The following is a 23,252-nucleotide window of genomic DNA, read 5'->3' on the forward strand; positions in this document are numbered from 1 at the left end:
ATTTATTAGAATTAATTAATACAAATTTTCGTATTTTCATAGCATTATGTATTGGTTTTACCTTTAAAATGATTGTACAAATATTATGATATGACAAATTTGTAAAATTTTTTGATTATAATCTTTTTTAATAAATTATGTTTTTGTTGAATTAAATCATTAATATTAATAAGTACAATAAATATAAGAAATGTAATGATTAAATAATATAAATGCAAATTTAACAATCTTATTTAACATAAATTTTAAAAATTTATTGAAAATACAATTTGAATATATACAAATGTAATCTTATTCAAAATTTTTTTTTGTAATTTATGTACAATAAATTGCCATATGTGTATGAAGTATGTTTAAAAGAGATTCTAATCTTTTATCTTTATTTGTATAATAAATACAAATTTTGGGATGGTACAAATATTCAAATACTTCATATATAAACATCATAAGTGCTATTATATTGTTCAATATCTTCTATGATATATATATTACATCCTTCAATAAATGACCTATTTGATATATCATTAATTTTTGAATATGAATATTAAAATGTAAACGAGGTTCTTTAAAGGTACAAAATTCCTTAAAAGTACATAAAATATGATCTATCATAATTGGAATCATGTATTAACATATAAAATTATAGTGAAGTATTATAATGAATACCATTATATAAAATGTACATAAATATGCACAGTTTTAATTAAGTTATTACATTGCAGTAAATATTTATATTGCATGTTAATAGTCACACATATTAGTAAGATACACAAGAAGCTATTATAACATACAAATAACATACACAATAATAGGTGTAGAAAATTAAACAACGTATCAATATCTTTTAATACTGATATATTTTTACTCTTATCCTTCCTCTATCCTTAAATAACAAACTTTGCATGATCTCATTTTATTGATGCATGCAATGCTCTGTATCAAGGATGTTTATGTCTGAAGATTTTAAGGAACAAAAATGATCTTTACTTTGTATTGAAACTATAGTAAATTCAACATTTCACTTCAGCAAAGGTTAAGTTTTCCTTTATGTTTATAATGATACCAAATGTAAATGGTAAAATACAATAAATTTCATCACAATATAAAAGAACAGAGGTTACCTTGTACCTCTCTACTGTGAGATCTTGAAGGTTTAAGCCCCACCTTCACCATCCCCACTCAAATATATCTTGAGTTCCCCACCAAACTACACACCTGTCGTTACAGGAAAGAACGAGCAGTAGTTTCTGTCACTTACGTTGAATCCGGCTTGATGTATATAGGGTAGTGTTGATTTCCAAAGTTTCTGTCGCATGCGTTGAATTTTATCATTTAAGTTACAGTATTTGTTTACCACGTGGTTCGTGATCATCGACACTTCAACGTTTTGTGAAAATCTCTATGTTTTGAATCAACCATATACAGAAATCTCTCCTTTTCTCAATCTTCAAATTTTTCCCTGCTTTTTCCGTTTTTTTCTTTTTTTGCAGTGGAAAGGCGCGAAAAATTCTGTGAATAAACCAATTTTCACAAAAACTATTTTAACCAATGACGAAGAATATAGTGATTTTTTCATATACGAACATAAATTCGTAATGAAATATTGTGAAATCGAATTTGTAACTGTCATTGATATTTCTAATACCGTTGAAAAGAATAATGTGTATATCTTGCCATGTGTTATGTAACATAATATTTATCATATAACTAACAAACATTGACCGCAATTTAATGAGCAAATTAAAGAAAATAGTGCAAACTACGCGTCGAATCCCCAATAACCAAATTTTAAAAATCATTACCATATAGACATATTACTCAAAATAGCGAGAGACAAAATTGTCACAATGATAAATTCACAGAACGATAAATCAAATTTTTAAAATTTAAAAGTATATTCAAGTTAAGTGCTGTTAATAACGTATTATACCCTGCGACGATATAATTCTAATGCATCGTAGATATGTTAAAAACAAAGAGAATTATAAATGGAACGCTCTTAAGAAGAATTCATGGAAAACATTGATGGACGAAGGGAAAGAAAAGGAGGTATTCAAAATATAGGACTGACCGAATAAAGTGTGGATAAACAGTGTAATTTTATACCACGTGTGTCGCGCTTATAGAGCGATATCGGACAAATTCAACAAAGGACTGGTCCCTATTCTTTAACCTCATCTTCTCTTCGCTCGTATCCCTTTATTATTATTCGCTCTTCCATACAGCATCGGACTTTTTAATCGGAATCGAATACAGCAGTTCGATATGCACTGCCGCTATGTAAAGTAAACATAATTACTGCTAGCAGGCAAACATGACCTTTAAGGAAAATGTGTGCGCGTTTCTCGAAACGGCAGCAATGTCATCAACAACACGGTGTCTGTGTTGGCCGTGTGTATCGTCAAGAAGCCGGAAAATCGGCGTTCGTAACTTCGGCTTTACGTAACACTGTCTGCTACGTCTAGACTTCTCAAGGTTATGCTATGGCCCGCAGGAAACGTTGTTATTTCTAATGTGCCTAGGATTACGGTATCATAATAAGAATCTCGATTAATGATCGGTTGCTTTTGTCATGCCAATTATATACACAGGAAAATGATTCTTATGTGAATTAAAGAACGATTTAAAAGCAACTGAAAACTCTAACGGAAATCGAATGTTTAATGAAAATGTGAGGTACGATCGAATATGAGGCAGTGACGTTGCTTATCTTAATTGGTCCCCGGGGTTAAAGTTTCGCCACTGAATAGGGCATTATGAGATGCGAGTGTTAATTTCTTACAAGGAAGTTTGTGTTACTTTGACAGTCACGTGACCTGTGTAAATAAGTATTTAAGTGTAACTTATTTTATATATGTTAGACATAGATTGAGGGAGAGTTTTTATTTATAGTGGATATAGTAATTTTTGAAAAACAATCTCACATTTTGGAAAATAGTTGGATAAATGCAATAAATTATTGGAACGAACGGAAGAAAGCTACTTGCAGTTCCTTTTAAAGTAATTTTTAAAGTACGAGTGATATAAAGGATTATATAGTAAATTATTTCTTTTTTGAAATACAAATAGTCAATATTTAAATCCAAGGATCTGTGATGTGAAAAAATACTATACTTAAATTTTAATATTTCGGAGCAGATAAATAATTTATGTTATTAAAGAAGTGAAAAAACGCTATACTTAAATATATTTTTGACCCAGGAAGTACTTCTTACCATTAAAGGAGTGCAGCAACATTATATTCGAATTTTATCATTCTTGACCAAGGAAATTATTTTTATTATTGAAGAAATGGGAGAATACTGTACATAAATTTTAATATTTTAAATTTAGAAAGTAATTTTTATGAATAGAAGCAGAAAAATACTATATACCATTACATTTTAGGTGGAAAAAGTAATTTTTGTTCATACAGAAGTGGTGAAATACCATAATTAAATACACTTTGAACCAAGGAAACAATTTTTATTATTAAAAGAGTGTAAGAATATTATATTCGAGTTTTGATTTTTTAAATGAAGAAAGTAATTTCTGTTAGTAGAAATAGAAAAATATCCATAAATACTTTGGATCAAGGAAGTAATATTTATTCATAAAAGAAACAGAAAAACAGTATACTCTTAAAAGAGTGGAAGAATATTATATTTAAGTTTTGATTTTTGAAATTAAGAAAGTAATTTCTGTTAGTAGAAATAGAAAAATACTCAGAAATATTTTGGATCAAGGAAATAATATTTATTCATAAAAGAAATAGAAGAAGAGTATACTCGGATATATTTAATATCAAGGAAGCAATTTTTACTCATACAGAAGGGACAGAGCACTGCGCTCGAATTCTAATACTTTGGACCAAGGAAGTAATCTTTATTCATAAGGAAGTGGAAGAACGTTGTATCCGAATTTTAACGTTGTGAACCAAGGAAGCATTTCGTACGGGTGAGAAAGTGTTTCGAAGAAGAATTTAACATTTTAACTTAATGTGTTTCTTTTCATTAATAAATGACTCAACGATTCCTGAAGAAAAGCATGCGTAATAAAGAACCTTGTGGATAATTACGAATTGTCTACGTCAATGTATCACTACTAAATAACGAAAACAAAAAGTTACCACGAATAGCAAGGTTTGATCTTCTCAAGTACCGGAATATATATGTACCTAAACGTATATACGATCGAGTGAGCATCGAATTGTGCAGTGATGAGTGTGAAAATCGTTGTGAGTGTGACGGAAATTGCAGACATGAGCTCTAAGGATCGTTACGTGATTGAAGGGATAGGTAAGTCTCTATCTAAAATAAATGATTCTTTTTTCGTTGGATATTTTTGTAATAATTAATTCATTCATTTCTGATAGTATTAAGTACCTACAGATTCTCTATTTTTGCATTCTTTTATTTTTTAAGCATTTGAGACAGGACCTTCAAATTCTTACTTTAAATTGTCCGTGTTAAAGTGTTCGTTTCGACATTTCTAAGTCGAAATTAATTTATTTTAAAGTGAAATGCGAGCAGTTATAAGATGTAGTATTCTTTTGATTTGATGGATGATTGATGATTCTTCGAGGTTCTTGAATGTAATTATATTACTTATTTGTCTTATTTAGCCGTGATTCAATGTGTAACTAACCATACTCAAAATCAGTAACTTATTACAATTACATGTCTTATATAAAATATATATTGCATAAAATAGTATTAGTTAAATAATGTTATAAAAATATAAATTAAGTATCTTTTATTTATATGCATAACATTTATAGTTGCATTTATATTTAACTGATTATATTTCTGATTAAATTTGCAATAGTACAATAACTTTATACTAATTTTTGTTATAATTCATTAATTATGTGGTTCTTTCTTGGATTGACATATAAAAAAAATTTTATTATATGATTATATATATATACAGCACATAATTAACAAATTATAACAAAAATTAGTATAAAGTTATTGTACTATTGCAAATTTAATCAGAAATATAATCAGTTAAATATAAATGCAACTATAAATGTTATAATTATTAAATAACGCATATATTGGCTATACATAAAAATATTATTGTACTTGTTAGAATTTTGATACTGTTACAATTAAATGGAAGTAAATGAGGTTCTTTTACGAAATTATATTCAATAACATTATATTATATATATAACGCGTAGTAAATATACTTATTATTAGTAACAAGTAAAAAATAATAATATAGTAAACATTTTATATTTCAATTCGTAATATTTTATAAATATAGAAAATGGAATTTGTATTAACCCTTTGCACTCGAAAGGTGAGCTTCAGTCACCATTTCATAAAATTTGGAACATCGATAATTTAATGTAATAGTGTGCGAGGTATGGAAATCAAATAATTCTACAATTCTGTTATTATACAATTCTATATTTACTGCTTAAAAAGGTATCGTCAATATTTTAGTAGAGAATATTTAAATTTCTACTCTTCTCTAGCCAAAAAATCGTCGAGTGCAAAGGGTTAATATTTATATAATACGAATCTCTAATAATATACATCTTGAGAAACCTCCTTCAAATTCCGATTCAGTTTAAAGAGTAACGGATTTAACCCTTTGCTCTCAACGATTTTTTCGTTACAAGAAAATAATAATTCGAAGACTTTCTGCCATAAGGTTGACGATATTTTTAAAGCGATAAATAAGAAATTGTGTGCAATTTAAGACGTAGCATTATTTTATTTCGATATTCCACACATCGTTGGGTAATTGTAAATTTGATATATTAATTAACATCCATCTTTAGAATCTGATTAAATGGCGATTGAGAGGCGCCTCGCGAGTGCAAAGGGTTAATAAGGGGTGCCCAATCACATGCACTATAATTATTCAAACTTTTTATAATTTTATAATTTGTGATTTCTTATAAGTAATTACAATGAATTTAATTATTTAAACTGTAATTTTAGATAGAAATATTAAAATATAAATTACAAGTAAATTTTAATTGGCCTAAACAATAAAGGTTAAAACTTCTTCATATTTTTACATATTCCATCTGTCTTAAAAATACGAATCGAATTATTATTGAATTATAAATTAATAAAATTATCGGAACATAATTTAATTTAAATAATAATACCTGACCTGAAACTTGCACAAGATTTTTCAACTTGAATATTATTAAAAATGTTATTAATAATTATTAAAAATATTATTAAAAATGTAGATAGATTAAATATTTATCTAAATTGCAATTTTAAATTATTAAGATTGCACTCATAAAATATTAGGAATTGAAGTTGCAATTTCTATTATTAAACCATAAATGAAACGACACGTAATATTGTTCAAAGTCCATTTAAAATATCATAAATTAATTTTACCTTGAGTTTACGATAAATAAAAACAAAATTCATTTTTTTTTTATATTATACCGTTTAAGGGAGATGTTTCAGAATGTAAAACTAATACCGTTGCTTACCACGAGAAAAATCTGGCACATTATATATTTTTTGCACTTTTTTTCAATGAATAACTCACATTTTTATTATTAATTAAATTTTTTGATATATTCATTAATATATTATTATTAAAATAACATATAATTAAAACTTATGAATATTATTAATTAAATACTTTTTTAAATACAAATTTAAATTAAATACATATTTAAGAAAAACAGAACAGAAACATCCTTTATTAACAGATTCAGGAAGAGCATTAATATTAATTAATACCTAAATTTACATTTCCAAAACATTAATTTCGCATTATTAAATACTGTCCATTTTTTTTTCCTATTTTTCGACAAAATTCTTTAATTCTTTTTCTGACATATTTTTATTTTACTGTTTTATAATTAATGCGAAGTGATAGCTTATTTTAAATATTTATATTATATTCACATTTTACATTGGTTTCTTAACGTCGTGTACTTTTTAATAGGAAATTTCGAACAACTCGCTTATTACTGAAAAATATGTTTTTTTACGAGTCTTTTAAGATTTGTATGTTAGATAATAATAATGTAAAAAACACAAGTCTTTTTTTGCTCGATTCTAGCTACGTTTAAATTTATTCTTGGTACCAAATTGCTTCAATTTCTTGATATTAAAAATGGTCTCTCTGAAATAAAAGAATATAAACATCTTTTTATTTATAAGAAAAACGAAAATGATCTATTTAAAAAATATTGTCAAATCAATCAAATTTAAATCAGAATTTGATTAAAATTTAACTTAAATAAAAAATTGGGATTCTGAAATTCTACGATATAATAAACCAAGAATTTGCATTATTTTTGCAATATCTTTTATTTTCTATTAAAACTAATAATTAGTCCGTGCATTTTATTTTCTAATTACTCTTATTCTACACATTCTATGTTTTACTTACTCTGTATATTTTAGTTTCAAGTACCAAGAAACTTATAGTTATTGATATTACATTTTGTAATATTTTTTATCTGCAATTATAACCTAGTTACTTTGCACATTCTATACTATTTATAAGTATACGAAAATTTATTACTCTATTTGCTGTTTATCATTCATAAGCATCAGGAAATTTGTAAATATTCATGTTATTCTTTGCGATCATTTTTGTCATCAATTAGAATCTCATTAATTTATTATGTTCCATTCACAAGTATCAGGAGACTGGTATCTATTGGCATTGTCTTATGTAATATTTTTTGTTTTCAATTATTAATAGGTCTTAATTACTTCATTATTCTGCTCTATTCATAAGTATTAGGCAACGTACAGTTACAGGTATTACTCTCTGTAACATCCTTTTACTTTTAACAAGAACCTAATTACTTTACATATTGTGCTGCACTTATAAGTACTAGGAAACGTATAATTACCGAGGCTTTTTAAATTAAATTTTATTACTAAACTGCGTTCAGTTTTTTCAATTGAATATTCCATACAGGTTATATGGTCTCATTTTAAAACCGGTGACAAAATTTGGGTTATCTAAATTACTGTCGATAAAGTAACATGTTATTTCTTATATAATATAAATTTCCATAACTGCAAAAAATATTTTACATTCAAGCTACCAACTTGTAATGTTGTTAAATATAATAAATAAGTTAAATATGTTATACATATATTATACATTTATTGTAGTAATTACAATAGTTATTGTAGTATTATAATGAAACTAAATAGATAAGCATAGTCACATTGTTATCTGGATAAAAGTTAAGATAAATACTGTCGAAAATAGCTGCATTTTATCTATAACTGCAAAATAGAATACATTTCATACTTATTATTTTAACTAATTTGTTAATTTTAGTGTTAAATTCATTTCCATTCGGTTTATTTGAAACATTTAGTTAAATTATTAAAAATTGGTTCTACTTGTTGTTAGTGGTGGATGAAATTGAATAACAATGAGAACAATTATTTATTTAATTACAAAGATTATCAAACACAAATAATAGGTTGAAATATAATTAATATTTCACGTCTCACACGTCTTCTCACTATTAACCCTTTGCACTCGAGAGGCGACTCTCACAATCAGGCGCTATTTAATCAGATTCTAAAGATCGTTGTTAATTAATATCTCGAATTTAAAATTGCCCAACTACGCTTGGAATATCGAGGTAAAATAATTACAATTAATTTGCACTTCTTATTTACCGTTTCGAAAATATCGTCCACTCTATGGCAGAAAGTCTTCGAATTACTATGTTTCTGTAATGAAAAGATCATCGATATTAAACCATAAATGAAACGACACGTAATATTGTTCAAAGTCCATTTAAAATATCATAAATTAATTTTACCTTGAGTTTACGATAAATAAAAACAAAATTCATTTTTTTTTTATATTATACCGTTTAAGGGAGATGTTTCAGAATGTAAAACTAATACCGTTGCTTACCACGAGAAAAATCTGGCACATTATATATTTTTTGCACTTTTTTTCAATGAATAACTCACATTTTTATTATTAATTAAATTTTTTGATATATTCATTAATATATTATTATTAAAATAACATATAATTAAAACTTATGAATATTATTAATTAAATACTTTTTTAAATACAAATTTAAATTAAATACATATTTAAGAAAAACAGAACAGAAACATCCTTTATTAACAGATTCAGGAAGAGCATTAATATTAATTAATACCTAAATTTACATTTCCAAAACATTAATTTCGCATTATTAAATACTGTCCATTTTTTTTTCCTATTTTTCGACAAAATTCTTTAATTCTTTTTCTGACATATTTTTATTTTACTGTTTTATAATTAATGCGAAGTGATAGCTTATTTTAAATATTTATATTATATTCACATTTTACATTGGTTTCTTAACGTCGTGTACTTTTTAATAGGAAATTTCGAACAACTCGCTTATTACTGAAAAATATGTTTTTTTACGAGTCTTTTAAGATTTGTATGTTAGATAATAATAATGTAAAAAACACAAGTCTTTTTTTGCTCGATTCTAGCTACGTTTAAATTTATTCTTGGTACCAAATTGCTTCAATTTCTTGATATTAAAAATGGTCTCTCTGAAATAAAAGAATATAAACATCTTTTTATTTATAAGAAAAACGAAAATGATCTATTTAAAAAATATTGTCAAATCAATCAAATTTAAATCAGAATTTGATTAAAATTTAACTTAAATAAAAAATTGGGATTCTGAAATTCTACGATATAATAAACCAAGAATTTGCATTATTTTTGCAATATCTTTTATTTTCTATTAAAACTAATAATTAGTCCGTGCATTTTATTTTCTAATTACTCTTATTCTACACATTCTATGTTTTACTTACTCTGTATATTTTAGTTTCAAGTACCAAGAAACTTATAGTTATTGATATTACATTTTGTAATATTTTTTATCTGCAATTATAACCTAGTTACTTTGCACATTCTATACTATTTATAAGTATACGAAAATTTATTACTCTATTTGCTGTTTATCATTCATAAGCATCAGGAAATTTGTAAATATTCATGTTATTCTTTGCGATCATTTTTGTCATCAATTAGAATCTCATTAATTTATTATGTTCCATTCACAAGTATCAGGAGACTGGTATCTATTGGCATTGTCTTATGTAATATTTTTTGTTTTCAATTATTAATAGGTCTTAATTACTTCATTATTCTGCTCTATTCATAAGTATTAGGCAACGTACAGTTACAGGTATTACTCTCTGTAACATCCTTTTACTTTTAACAAGAACCTAATTACTTTACATATTGTGCTGCACTTATAAGTACTAGGAAACGTATAATTACCGAGGCTTTTTAAATTAAATTTTATTACTAAACTGCGTTCAGTTTTTTCAATTGAATATTCCATACAGGTTATATGGTCTCATTTTAAAACCGGTGACAAAATTTGGGTTATCTAAATTACTGTCGATAAAGTAACATGTTATTTCTTATATAATATAAATTTCCATAACTGCAAAAAATATTTTACATTCAAGCTACCAACTTGTAATGTTGTTAAATATAATAAATAAGTTAAATATGTTATACATATATTATACATTTATTGTAGTAATTACAATAGTTATTGTAGTATTATAATGAAACTAAATAGATAAGCATAGTCACATTGTTATCTGGATAAAAGTTAAGATAAATACTGTCGAAAATAGCTGCATTTTATCTATAACTGCAAAATAGAATACATTTCATACTTATTATTTTAACTAATTTGTTAATTTTAGTGTTAAATTCATTTCCATTCGGTTTATTTGAAACATTTAGTTAAATTATTAAAAATTGGTTCTACTTGTTGTTAGTGGTGGATGAAATTGAATAACAATGAGAACAATTATTTATTTAATTACAAAGATTATCAAACACAAATAATAGGTTGAAATATAATTAATATTTCACGTCTCACACGTCTTCTCACTATTAACCCTTTGCACTCGAGAGGCGACTCTCACAATCAGGCGCTATTTAATCAGATTCTAAAGATCGTTGTTAATTAATATCTCGAATTTAAAATTGCCCAACTACGCTTGGAATATCGAGGTAAAATAATTACAATTAATTTGCACTTCTTATTTACCGTTTCGAAAATATCGTCCACTCTATGGCAGAAAGTCTTCGAATTACTATGTTTCTGTAATGAAAAGATCATCGAGTGCAATGGGTTAAAACTCAATTGCAACTGACGTATGCCAAATCACTCTCCTTTTTTTCTTTCTTCTTTCATATATTACATTAACATACACAATTTACACAAAATCTCAATCGTTACACGCATACTCATTTATCATAATAACTTGAATTCAATAGATATTTCCATCTCATGCATACTTGTTCCACACATCCCAACACATATATATTTAAAAATCTATGTAACCATTACCACACTTGTTACCCATGCGACAAATCATTGACTTTGTTATTATTAAATATTTTTGGATAAAAGTATTCAGTGTACATGTACAAAAATGCCAAGGTTATTAAATACTACCAAAGGTACGATAAGTACCAAAACTATCGCAAGAAAACTATCACTGAAAATGGAAATGTATCAAAAATATTAATAGGCTTATGAGCACTAAAAACACCAAAGCACCAAACAATGCCTAAAGTACTAAAACACCAAAGCACAAAAACACCAAAAGTACAAAAGACCAAAATCATTTAAAGTATAAAGACATCAAAATGCCAAAAATACTACTACAAGCACCAAAAGTATTATAAAAATATCAAAAACATCGATGCTTCAAAATTATCGAAAGTATCTAGTAAAAGAGAAACATTATAAAAATTGCTAAAATTAACTGTATCAAAAATAATGTAAGTAAGAAGAAAGTACTAACAATAAGTACATAATAAATTTTTTTAACGAGATAATTTTATTTACAATATTCGTTCAATAATAATTTTCTACTTCTGATTTTTTCATAAAAAAACGCTTAAAGGATAGGTATTTTGAATGTTTTCGTGTCTTAGCTTATTATTTTAAAAAAATGAATACTTATTACTTGAAAATTAAAACATTTAAAATGAATATTTCTGATTAAATATTTATAATATTTATAAATTAATATTTAAAATTAAAATCAATATTTATTGATTACAACGTAATTTCAAAGAGACATTCATATTTTGTATTAACTTCCTCTCTTTTAATTAACTGACAATTTTTACATATATAGCAAAAACCTTTTTTTTTATGAGTGTAAGTGCAGTAATTATGTAATATATTTCTATCTGATTTTAATCTTTGAAATTTTAGAACTTAAAATTTTTCTTTTAATTTATACGAATTTTGATTTTAATAGATACGTGTGCATCTGCACGATGAATCATAGAACTAATTCATATCTCTCTTATTTTTTTCTAGTTGTACTTATATAAAACTGGTTGAGTAGAATGATTTATAAAGATCTAATGTAATGTATCATCAAATTACATAATATCATCCACAAGTTTATACAAAGAAAAATGCGTTTTTGAAACTAGAGTAACCGAATTTAAATCAAATTTATTTTAATCTCTTAAATCATCTCTTTTCCCAAATTTTGTAAGTTTCTTTATGTTATACATACTTGAAAAATAGAATTAGGAGCACTTTGCTAAAAAATAGAAGTTTTTCGTATAATTACTATAGTTACGTAAGAAATCTTGTAAATTTTTAACGACACATTTGTGCACGATGTTTCATTGAATAAATATATTCTTGTGTTTTTAATGCGTTATTTTGTTCATTTTCTGTTTTATTTTTACCAAAAGGAATTTTTTAAATTTATTTTCATAATAAAGATCAATATAAAAGTATTGCTCACATACAATCAACGTAAAATGTAATCTCTTTTCGATACATCTTTTTTTAATAAATTTAAATTAAATAATTTTTCTGTTGCTAGATGAAATTTTATTTAAGAATTAATATAAATACGCGAGTAAACGTTTTGGTTATGAACCTTACTATTAGTGAGGTCTAGCATACAATCCTGTATCAATATCATTAAAAATAATATATAAAAATTTAACTATGTAATAAATGTCATTCTATTTATTACTAATAATAAATATATTAAAAATATTATATTAATAATACTAACGATAAATATGTTATTTATTACTTTAAAATAATAATAATAATCCAGAATAAAAGAATTAGTAAAATTTGTGATAAAAGACTTGAAAACAGTGATACATGTCAAAGAATACATTATAAATTATCGATTCGGTACAATTGAAAAAATATATTAACTTTCTTTCCATAATTTTTCGAGAGAAACATGTAATACAAATTTGTAATACAATAAGATAAATGTAAGTACATATTCATATATTCTAATTTATTTATTATACAAGGGCACACACTATTAATAAGATATATTTAAATAATATACTGTAATATACTATATAATTAATATATTATAATATACTATTATAAATAGTAATTTATAGTAGTAAACAGTAATTTATAATAAATAAGAAACGTTAATAAAATAATGAAATGTATGAATATAGGTAATATGAAAGTTCTAGAATTTTATACTCTGCATAAAAATATATACCTCTAATGTGTTTGTACGGTCCGTCTATCTGTATATACAATAGATTGTGGTAAGAGATATATATTTTTCATATAAGATATCGTGAAGTGAATTCGATACATCAATGGTTAAACTAAGCAAACCACTGACGCTGAACATGTCGGCTATTGCCCATGACCGTCTCAAACTTGTATTTAAAGCGGTTAAATCCAGAGATTGGGACGGTGTATACAGTTGGTACTATAACTATTCTCTAACGATTCGAGAAATATGACTTGTTAAAATTCGCAAATATCGATTCCGACAAGACCTAAACCTTCGAGAGATGACTGTATCTCACTATATACTATGTACTATACTGACTTGCAATTATATACTATAACTTGCAATATTTTCAATCTATAGTAATATATCTTTAATAAATATCAAATGTGTGTTGTAATAATAGATGTCATACTTTAGATTTGACATTTACAGCTACTTTTATATTTAATGATTATCTAATATATTGGTTAGGTGGTTACAATGTATCGTATGTGGTATAATTCCATATGGACTTGCTTGCATTCACTTTCAACTGTAAATACAATAATCTGTTAAAAGTTAAAATCTTTTTCAATGTATTTTAAACGATTTTCTACTCTTCCTAATCTTCTCGCAAAAAGTGTTAGGTTAGATTTCTGGTACAAGTCTATATGGATTTATTTGTATATATCTCTGTATATTAAAAAATTGATATATAACGAAATTAACAAATTTTAATTGTTTCTAATGTATTTTAAACGATTTTCTATTTTTACTAATCCTTTCACAGTCTTCGTACTTACACAAAATTTTAGGTTATCCTAAATGGGTTTGCTTATATTTATCTTTCACTGGTGACACAGTTGTAGATATTTAGTTATAGATATCAATCATAATTGTAGATTGTGAATACGTATATGTATGTTTCCACACAAGTAGGTGAAATTCTTAGAAAAATATGAAAACTGTATATAATTTTTCCTCATATTAATAAGGAAGGTAGAGATACATTACGTACTACGTATGCAATATTTGTATATGTTACCCTAGTTTAGAGATATATTGAAAATTAGATTAAATGTGTTTTATCTAATAAAATTAAATGTGCCTATCCACCATTTTATACTGTACTTTATATCCAAATCTCAAAAGAGCCGGGAATTTCTTATGTTATAAACTACTGGGTGTGTTAATTTGGTCTCGTGATTTTATAAGTTGATACACGTGATGCAGTGATTAAAAGATACTGTAAATTTATTCTGAGTCGAAAATTTAAATATAAATTGACGATATATCGAGTGATTTATAAACGAGAAATTTTAGACAAATGAAAAAAGAAAAGAAAAAGAGAATAAAATATTTAAATGCATTGAAATAAATAAAAAGAATATTTAAGAATATTTACGAATATTTAATTTAGAAAGAGTTATAAAATATAAGTTCACATATTTTTCTGTTTAACTTGTAGTGAGAAATGCTAGAGGTCTCAAGGAGCGCACACTTTATGTAGCTTAATAGTAATGAATGTACTGCATGGATATTATAGAGCTCAACTAGGACTCGCTTATTATAGTGTTTAACCGATCTTGCTGCGCAGAATAAGCGATGATGTTGCGTAACCGTCATCTAAAAGAATGTGCTCTCGATTCGTGTATCTATACTCATTTTTATGATCGAAAATTTACCCTAAAGAACAGTGGGGATTTTTGTAATGAAACGACTTCAATTTTTATTATCCTTATTAACAAATCAGTGCTTCTAGAAAATTTAATAATTTCATGCCGTGTCCACGAAAATTGCACTATCTGGGTGTGTGCATTTCAATTATTTCAAAAATTAAGAATAAATCTGTGTAACAACTATGATGATACTGAATTTCTTCAATTGTTCTTTTGGAAACTTTAATAAATGGAGAATTGTACTAAAAGCTGTCAGTTTTCAGAACATTGTTACGATACTAATATACTACTATAAGGATTATCTGATTAAAGTATATAGTAAATAATATATAGTTTAACATAGTACTATTATACTATTGACATACTGGTTATATTAGTAGAGTTATCGAAGTTCTATAAGGATTATTTGATTAAAGTATATAGTATATAGTATAACTGTATGCATGTATATAGTATACTACTATGAGTTATACTACTATAGTATTACGATTATATATATCTTGGAATATTGTTTTATAATTACAGTAACCTTGGAATACAGAAAGAAACATATACACTTTGTATATAGCGTAATACTATATACTATTGTGTATATATATATATTGTAATTATTACATAATAACATAATATTAACATTATTATGTTATAATTATATATATTATAATAATCAGATACACTATATAGTATAATAACTATATATATCATATATTACATATATAATATATAGTATAATAAAGTATACAGTTCATTCAGTATTCCAAGGTTATCATAAAGTCTGCTGTACTAGAATTCATGAATATTGTCGGGTCAGGGTCACTCTTCGCGCAGTAATGGAAGGGAAATCATATTCTGCCAGTAGGTAAGATTTTCTTCAGGTAATTACACTTATTGTGTACAATTACTTGAGAAAAATAAAATTTGAAAAAGAGTGGTTGATATTATTAAGCACTATATTAGGAATTATCGTTCAATATTCTTCAGGGTCTAACCTTGGCCCTGATCGAGTGTGAACTCCAATATAATTCAGATTTCCCTCTGTTTATAGGGACTTTGAACAAAAATATTGGCATCTTGTGATACAGTTATTTTTAATATATTTTCATTTCGTTCTTAACTTCAAGATTAGCTCAAAGTCATTTTTATAGGGTATTAAATCGTTGAATTTTTTCAGCTACGGTGTTGCATCGAATGAGGTACGGAATGTTATTTACAAAACTCAAGGTCATGTCAATATTTCAAAAAATTTGTCACACGAGATAATCAAAATTCGAGGAATGTTTCATCAAATATAATGCATTTCGTGTAAACGAATTGTTTCAGGTGGTTGAATTTATTGTCTCACCCTGTATAAATATATCGTACATCATATTTTTTGAATACCTAAATTTTTGTATATATAAAATGTGTAAAAAATCAATTTGTGGAAAGCAGTTTAATAAAATTGACCACATATTACATGAAAATTATAGAAATTATAGAATATAATATAGGTTATATATTATATATATAATATAATATACGTTCATTTTCCAATTTAGAATTTTTTGTATAGTTTGTGTACAGAGTTGAGTACAGTGCAATTGAGTTTCAATTTCATTATTTCTGATATGTATTTTTTCAGTCATTCTATTGAAAGGAAATTTTAAGTCCACGAGAAAAACAGGGATTACTTCTATTCTAGTTTCTTCTTTTTAAACAATGCATAGTACAAAATGTATGCAATATTTATTACATTTCTGTGTTTTTTAAACTGTACTTTTATACTTTCCGAATTTTTTTTTAAATATTTTATGCAAAGTCTGATCAAAAAATACCAATATCATTTACAAGTAACATATCTTAGGGTCAGAATGACATAAAAATTTAATTATGAGATTGATGGGTGGGTTATCTCCACTATGCATTTTCCATACTTGGTTGGACTACCTTTTATTAGTCGAATTATTTTGTAAAAATGTGTTTTATATCCATTAATTAATTTTCCATTAATTAATTAGTGTCAAATTTATTCTACAATAATTATTCAGTATGATGTCCATTAACATCCCAATCATTGATACTCCATATGATATTAAAGAAAATAATTTGGAAAATTGAAAAATTGTATACAATACGAGTAACATAGAAATAAAATCGTTAATTATTATATAAAAATTTGATACATTAATTAAATCATAATAATTTTATGTTTATGTTTATAAACACAAGTATAGGTAGAAAGCGACATGAAAGTAAGGTTATGTACAGTTCGACCAACGTAGCGTAGCAGTTGCACAGTAAACCAACAGTCAAGATGAAGAGATATTCATCATTGCAGTAGTAAAATGATGGACAGCTGTACACAGATGCGACGTTAGGATCAATATCACCTGCAGTGATGTCCTTCCTTCATGCATACTGACACGGGACACCATCGTAAATCATCCTTTCTCTTAATACGAATGGTTTCTCATCGGTGCGCGCAGCTGGGCGGCAAAATTACATTATTCAAACTGTAACTCTCGAGTAAGAGGTTACGAAACGTTCGTGATCATTTGATCATGGTAAGCCGAGGTTTTTTAATTAAGTTTCATGCGGCAAAGAGAATGAACTCACTAGACAGAAAGTGACTGAGACAAAGAAATTGTGCAATCCGTCTACAACAGATTAAAGAAGTTATTACTGATAAATAGTTCAGATTCTTTACATAAAGCCGGATCTAAACGAGAATCTCATTCAGATTATTTGTAATTAATATAAATTTGAAATATTATTTTTTTCCTTTTCTTTTAGAGGTTCTTTAGAGAGTCTTTTTCAGGTTACACATAATTAATGTAAATTTGAATCTAAATTTATCAGCTCTTTTTTCCTTTTTCTTTTTCTTATTAAGGGATATAATGAAATTATATTTGTATTAATTTCATTGAATAATAGTTTACGCGGCAAGTTTAAAACTCAAACTGTACAGAAAGTGATAAAAATAGAAAAATTGTATAATCTAATTGTAACAGAGCAAAGAAGTTATTACTGATAAATTTTTGAGATTCTTTAGGTAAATATGAGTATAAACAAGAATTTTATTCAGGTTATATATAGTTAATCTAAATTTTAATTATTATTTTCTTTTTCCTTTTTATATTTAAGAAATATTTATGATCGAGTATCAGATTTATCAAATATTAGTGTATGTAATATTTTAGTAAAATTCAACTCGTAAATATAAATGTTGAAATGTGAATCGAATACATGGTCACGTGAGACCTGAATATCGCACGATGCTGATCATGCTGAGTCATAAAAAAAGTGGTATTTCCATTTTGAAACTCATGCAGCATGAGATATCGAAAATGAGTACGTATTTCGCTATACAGAGTTCACTGTGCTTTTTATTCAATGATCTTATCTACTCACTGGTTTTTTTAAATTGATTTTAAAGAGCTAACCTAACCTGCAATGATTTGTTATTATTCTGGATTTAAAAAATATATTGCGGCATGAATGTATAAAACGCTCTAATGATTGTATCAGTAGTTCTTTTATTTCATTAAAACTCGTACTATTTTTGAGATATTTCTTAACTTCCAAATTTTTCTGTTTCCTTCTCTTTAGTAATTTTAATTTAACTTCTTTTGTATTTTTTTTGTCTTTCTATCTTCAATTTTACATTTTCAGAAGTATTTCCATTATTATTTTCTTACTTTTATGGTATATATATTCTTAAAATGAAAGTTACTTTTTCTTCATAAACTGATAAATCAGACCCTAAAAATGCTGTAAAAAAGATCATACTGAAAAAGTTGCATCAATAACCAAATTATACTGCTTGAAGTAGATATAAGAAGCGCTAGTACCTGATTAGTACCTTTAGTTTAGTATTTATTAGTATCTGATTGATTTTGTACGAGTTTTAAAAATAGTAAAGAGTTATAAAAGTTTCAAAAATGGTTTTGTTATTGTTCCATACAATATAATAAATAAATTAAACTGCAATCTAAATAATACTGTACTTATAAGAAATATATTCATTTGTAGGTTATGTTCCGGGTCGTAAAATTTTTTTACGAAATTTTTATATAATAAATAAAATTAAAAAATTCTTTGGGATCACATTATCGAATTAATTGTAATTTTTGCTTAAATTCCATTGATTTAACAACATGTAATACTCAAACTGACGTCAAAAACGCTAGAAAGACACCACGAGAAAAGTGGAGTATAGTAAAAAGTGGAAGTGACTATGGGAGTATAGCTATAATTAGAAGGAAACAACAAGATAATTGGATGCGGTACTTTTTTCCCAGAACTTTTATCGAATATTGAACTTTTTAACTGTGTTTGATGGTTTGACCCTTTCACCAATTGTATAAAATGCAAAATACATTACAGAGATACTAAATTTTTTGTTTTTGTTTTTCTTTATCTAGAATCTTTTTTATCTTATAACCCTTTGTGGAAAGTATGAATTCAAATTGAGAAATTTATGTCGGTATAGTCATTTATATAAGGTTTATGAAATCAATAAAAAAATTATATTCAAAATTTATTATTATTGATTTCTTTTAAAGTTAAATCATTTATTATTAATTTCGAAAAACTAAGCTATTTAATATTTCAACCTTCTATCTTAAATAATTTTCGAAATAATTTTTTTGTTTAAATTAAACGGAATAAATCGACATGTCACTATCTCTACGATTTACAAGCACTGTCTCCATGATATAAAAAATTAATGATTTACAAGAATTGATTATGTTATATGTCATGTGAGTGATTCACAAGAACTGTCTATATTACATAAAAAATAAACGATTTTCAGGAAGTATTTATATTATATGTCATGATTCAGAGAATTCTTTGAATTACATTGAAAAATATTTTAACAATTTCAAAGTTCTCAATGTCATTTTTTATTAGTTGTTATTTGCAATACTGAAAAGTAAGAGATTTTTCATTTATTTAGATATTTAGCACAAACTGTATCATAAAAAAAAGGAATTCTTTTTAATAATATTTTATATAAAATATTTTGTGTTGAATTATATAAAACACACATACACACACATATATATTGATTTATTTTATTGAATATTTATTTTTTAAATGAATAGATATATTTATTTAATAATTTCTTTAGTTTTTAATAATTGGAATATTATGATACCTAAAACTAGTAATTAATCGTATTCTAAATTCATATTTTTTTTAATAGTCTCATTTATAACTTACCAGTTAGTAAAAATAATTTTTATAAACCTCAAACTTTACTTTGCAATATACGTGTACCTCTCGAATTTATTATTTAATTTTGGTATGACTTATAAGAAGGCTTGGTATTAAGCCTTACATGTGTTTTGGTATATGTCATTGGTTTTCAAGCCGAGCTAAATGCCATGGAGTCAAACGGTACTCGACTTATTACCGCGAAACATAGTTCAAGAGTCTGCAGAAAAGGTTAATGTTATCAAAACAGCACTTAAAATTATTATTGGTAAGTACTTCATCTTCATAAGACGAATCGTATTTTGCATTAGGATTGCTTGTGTAATGATAAGATAAAATCTATCAAGATTCTTGTAAAAAAAATAAACACATAAGATTTATATGCATTTTTCTTCAAAATGTGTTTTCTGAGTTCCATTCTTCTTTTCATTCTAAGGACTTTCTGGCATTTTATAACATCTTTCTTCCTTTATTTAACTTACCTTTTATCTGAATATATCTTATTCAAATATCTATCCAATTTATAGTTCAATTTCTTTCATAAATACTTTTATACCTTTATATAACCTATTCATACCATGTTTATGGTCTATAATTCACAATACTATTTCTGTTCAATTTTTCACTTGTTTTTTTATTATACATTGTTTTCTTACACGCATTCTTCTTTATACTGTTCTACGCTCACACAACCTATTCATTTGTTAAATCTTCTTGTCTCCTTTCCTTTACAATTTAGCTATTTATCTATATTGGCGTCATCAAATATACATTTTTTCACTTTTATTTTGTGTTTGTTCTGCACATATTGCTATTAAACCGATAAATGCAAACTTTCAAACTTTTACTTTAAAAATGTTTCTACTTTTCCTTTGGGTATATAGAAATTCTACAAATATTCTGTTTTAAGCATAATTCTTTGCTATTATTTTTGTTCTTTAACACATATTTCTCCTTTGACTATATTATATGGATATTTTTGTGCATTACACACTTCAAAGTTCACATGAAAACCTGTGCATTTCTTCTTTTTTAATATTTTACATAGTTAAACTTTTATCATCCATTTAGATTTTCTTAAAATTTATTGTTACTTTTTGTCATTAATGTTATGAAATATTTTACTCTTGTTTTTATGCTACTTTCTGTGTTCAAGGATTTTTGATAATAATGTTCTCTTTCTTACGTTTTACCTTTTATCTTTTTTTTTGTTTTTCTCACTTTTGTCATCTTTAAATAAACTTTCAATCATTTTTTAAAATAGCTCATTATCTCTTCCAAGGCTGCATGTTCATTTCATTTTTTAAGCCTGCAATTCTTTCAATTAAGTCTACTAGTCTTTTATTTGCTTCCTTTGCTTCTTAATGTTCTTCTTTGTAGTTTCAGTTCATTTTTATTCTTTCCATTTACATTAATACTTTTTTAAATACAGAGAGTATTAAACTTTATTCTGTCATAACACTTCTATTTACTCTTTATATATTTTATGTTACAATACCATCACTGTACCTTATTTTGTTTCTTATGGCCATGATCTTTTTGTTTTTTTTTTTTTATTTATACCATTTAATGATATAAAATTTAACTGATCTTTAAATTCATAAGAAACTTTTGTTTCATACCTAATATGTATATAATGTATTTCCTATCTGTGATAGTTTTCCTTTCTTACCGGCTGGGGTTTCTGCCTTAGTTCACAGAATCCTATCTTGCCGATTCATCTCCCTTTATATTATCGTTCATGACTAATTAAATTTTAACCTCATTTATTTTTCTACATGTTCTTTATTTCTTACTGCTTTGTCCATCTTTTTATTTTTATTTTAACCATATTCCCCTTTGAACTATTTTATTTTTGATGTTATCATTTATTTATTATTATTTGAACTGTATATTAGTTTCACAACTTACTAATTTCATACACAAACACTTTATGTTTGCTTATTCTCTTACTAACCAATTACCTGTTCTCTTATACTTTATCTAACCAACTTTCTTAGTTTAATATTGTATTTTGATCATAAGAATGGATGAATTGGCGAAATTAATTATTAATTAAAAAATTTTAAGAGAGTGTGTAAAAAGTAAGTATTGCAATTTTTTGAAATAAAATTACTCTTGCTGTAATCTAACATCATGTTATCAAAATAATTAATCTAAATCACTAATATATATTATTATCATACATAATATGATACCTATAATACTGAATGTTCGTTATTTACTAGTACTAATTACTAATTAATGTTGATATGCATTATATATTATAAATTACATATTATATTACACATTATACAATATATAATGTAAATTTATTAATGAAGCATAAACTAAGAATACTATAAAAATATCGAATATATCCAGGGTATTGCGCTCTCCTTCGCAATTATTGGATTTAAATCCAATACGAAATTTATGAGATCAATTAGATCGTAACATTCGAATAATATAGATAAGAAATAAAAATCAAGAGAAGATTGCACATAAATGTCTTTCGTTGATTTAATATGGTAGTAATAAATATAGCAATGGTAATAAAATACATAAGTTACTGACAAATTAATTCTTATGCAATTAGAATACAATATAAATTTAAATTATTTATCTAAAGTCTTCTATAAAATGGCGTGTTAAATATACGATTGGCGTTAAGTACTGTTGGAAAATCAACGTGCAGAAGAAATAGTAAAGTTTTGAATTCCGCGCCAAAAGGGAAGAGTATCTTCGTGCGTTTTACTTCTTTTCTATTCGCGTTCTTTTCCCGCCTTTTTCTCCCTTTTTCTTTTGTCTCTGCTCTCGTACATATTATTCTTCCTTATTAGCACACGACAAACAATATATATACCAAATA

The 23,252-nt window shown here is 25.6% G+C and overlaps 1 protein-coding gene across 2 annotated transcripts in view; it reads left to right on the forward strand.

Annotated features, from left to right (window-relative positions):
• The first annotated feature begins 4,162 nt into the window (after positions 1–4,162).
• Positions 4,163–23,252, forward strand: part of LOC108550091 (uncharacterized) — a 195,278-nt gene continuing 176,188 nt past the window's right edge. Inside the window, exon 1 of one of the 2 annotated variants that reach the window (XM_017903715.1) lies at positions 4,163–4,277. In XM_017903715.1, coding sequence (XP_017759204.1) covers positions 4,199–4,277 — 79 coding nt within the window. In that variant the 5' untranslated portion in view covers positions 4,163–4,198. The remainder of the gene's footprint in view (positions 4,278–23,252) is intronic. The other variant, XM_017903716.1, reaches the window with a different exon arrangement.

Source organism: Eufriesea mexicana, unplaced genomic scaffold (assembly GCF_001483705.2).
Source record: "Eufriesea mexicana isolate 0111107269 unplaced genomic scaffold, ASM148370v2 scaffold2467, whole genome shotgun sequence".
In the NCBI taxonomy this organism is placed as follows: domain Eukaryota; kingdom Metazoa; phylum Arthropoda; class Insecta; order Hymenoptera; family Apidae; genus Eufriesea; species Eufriesea mexicana.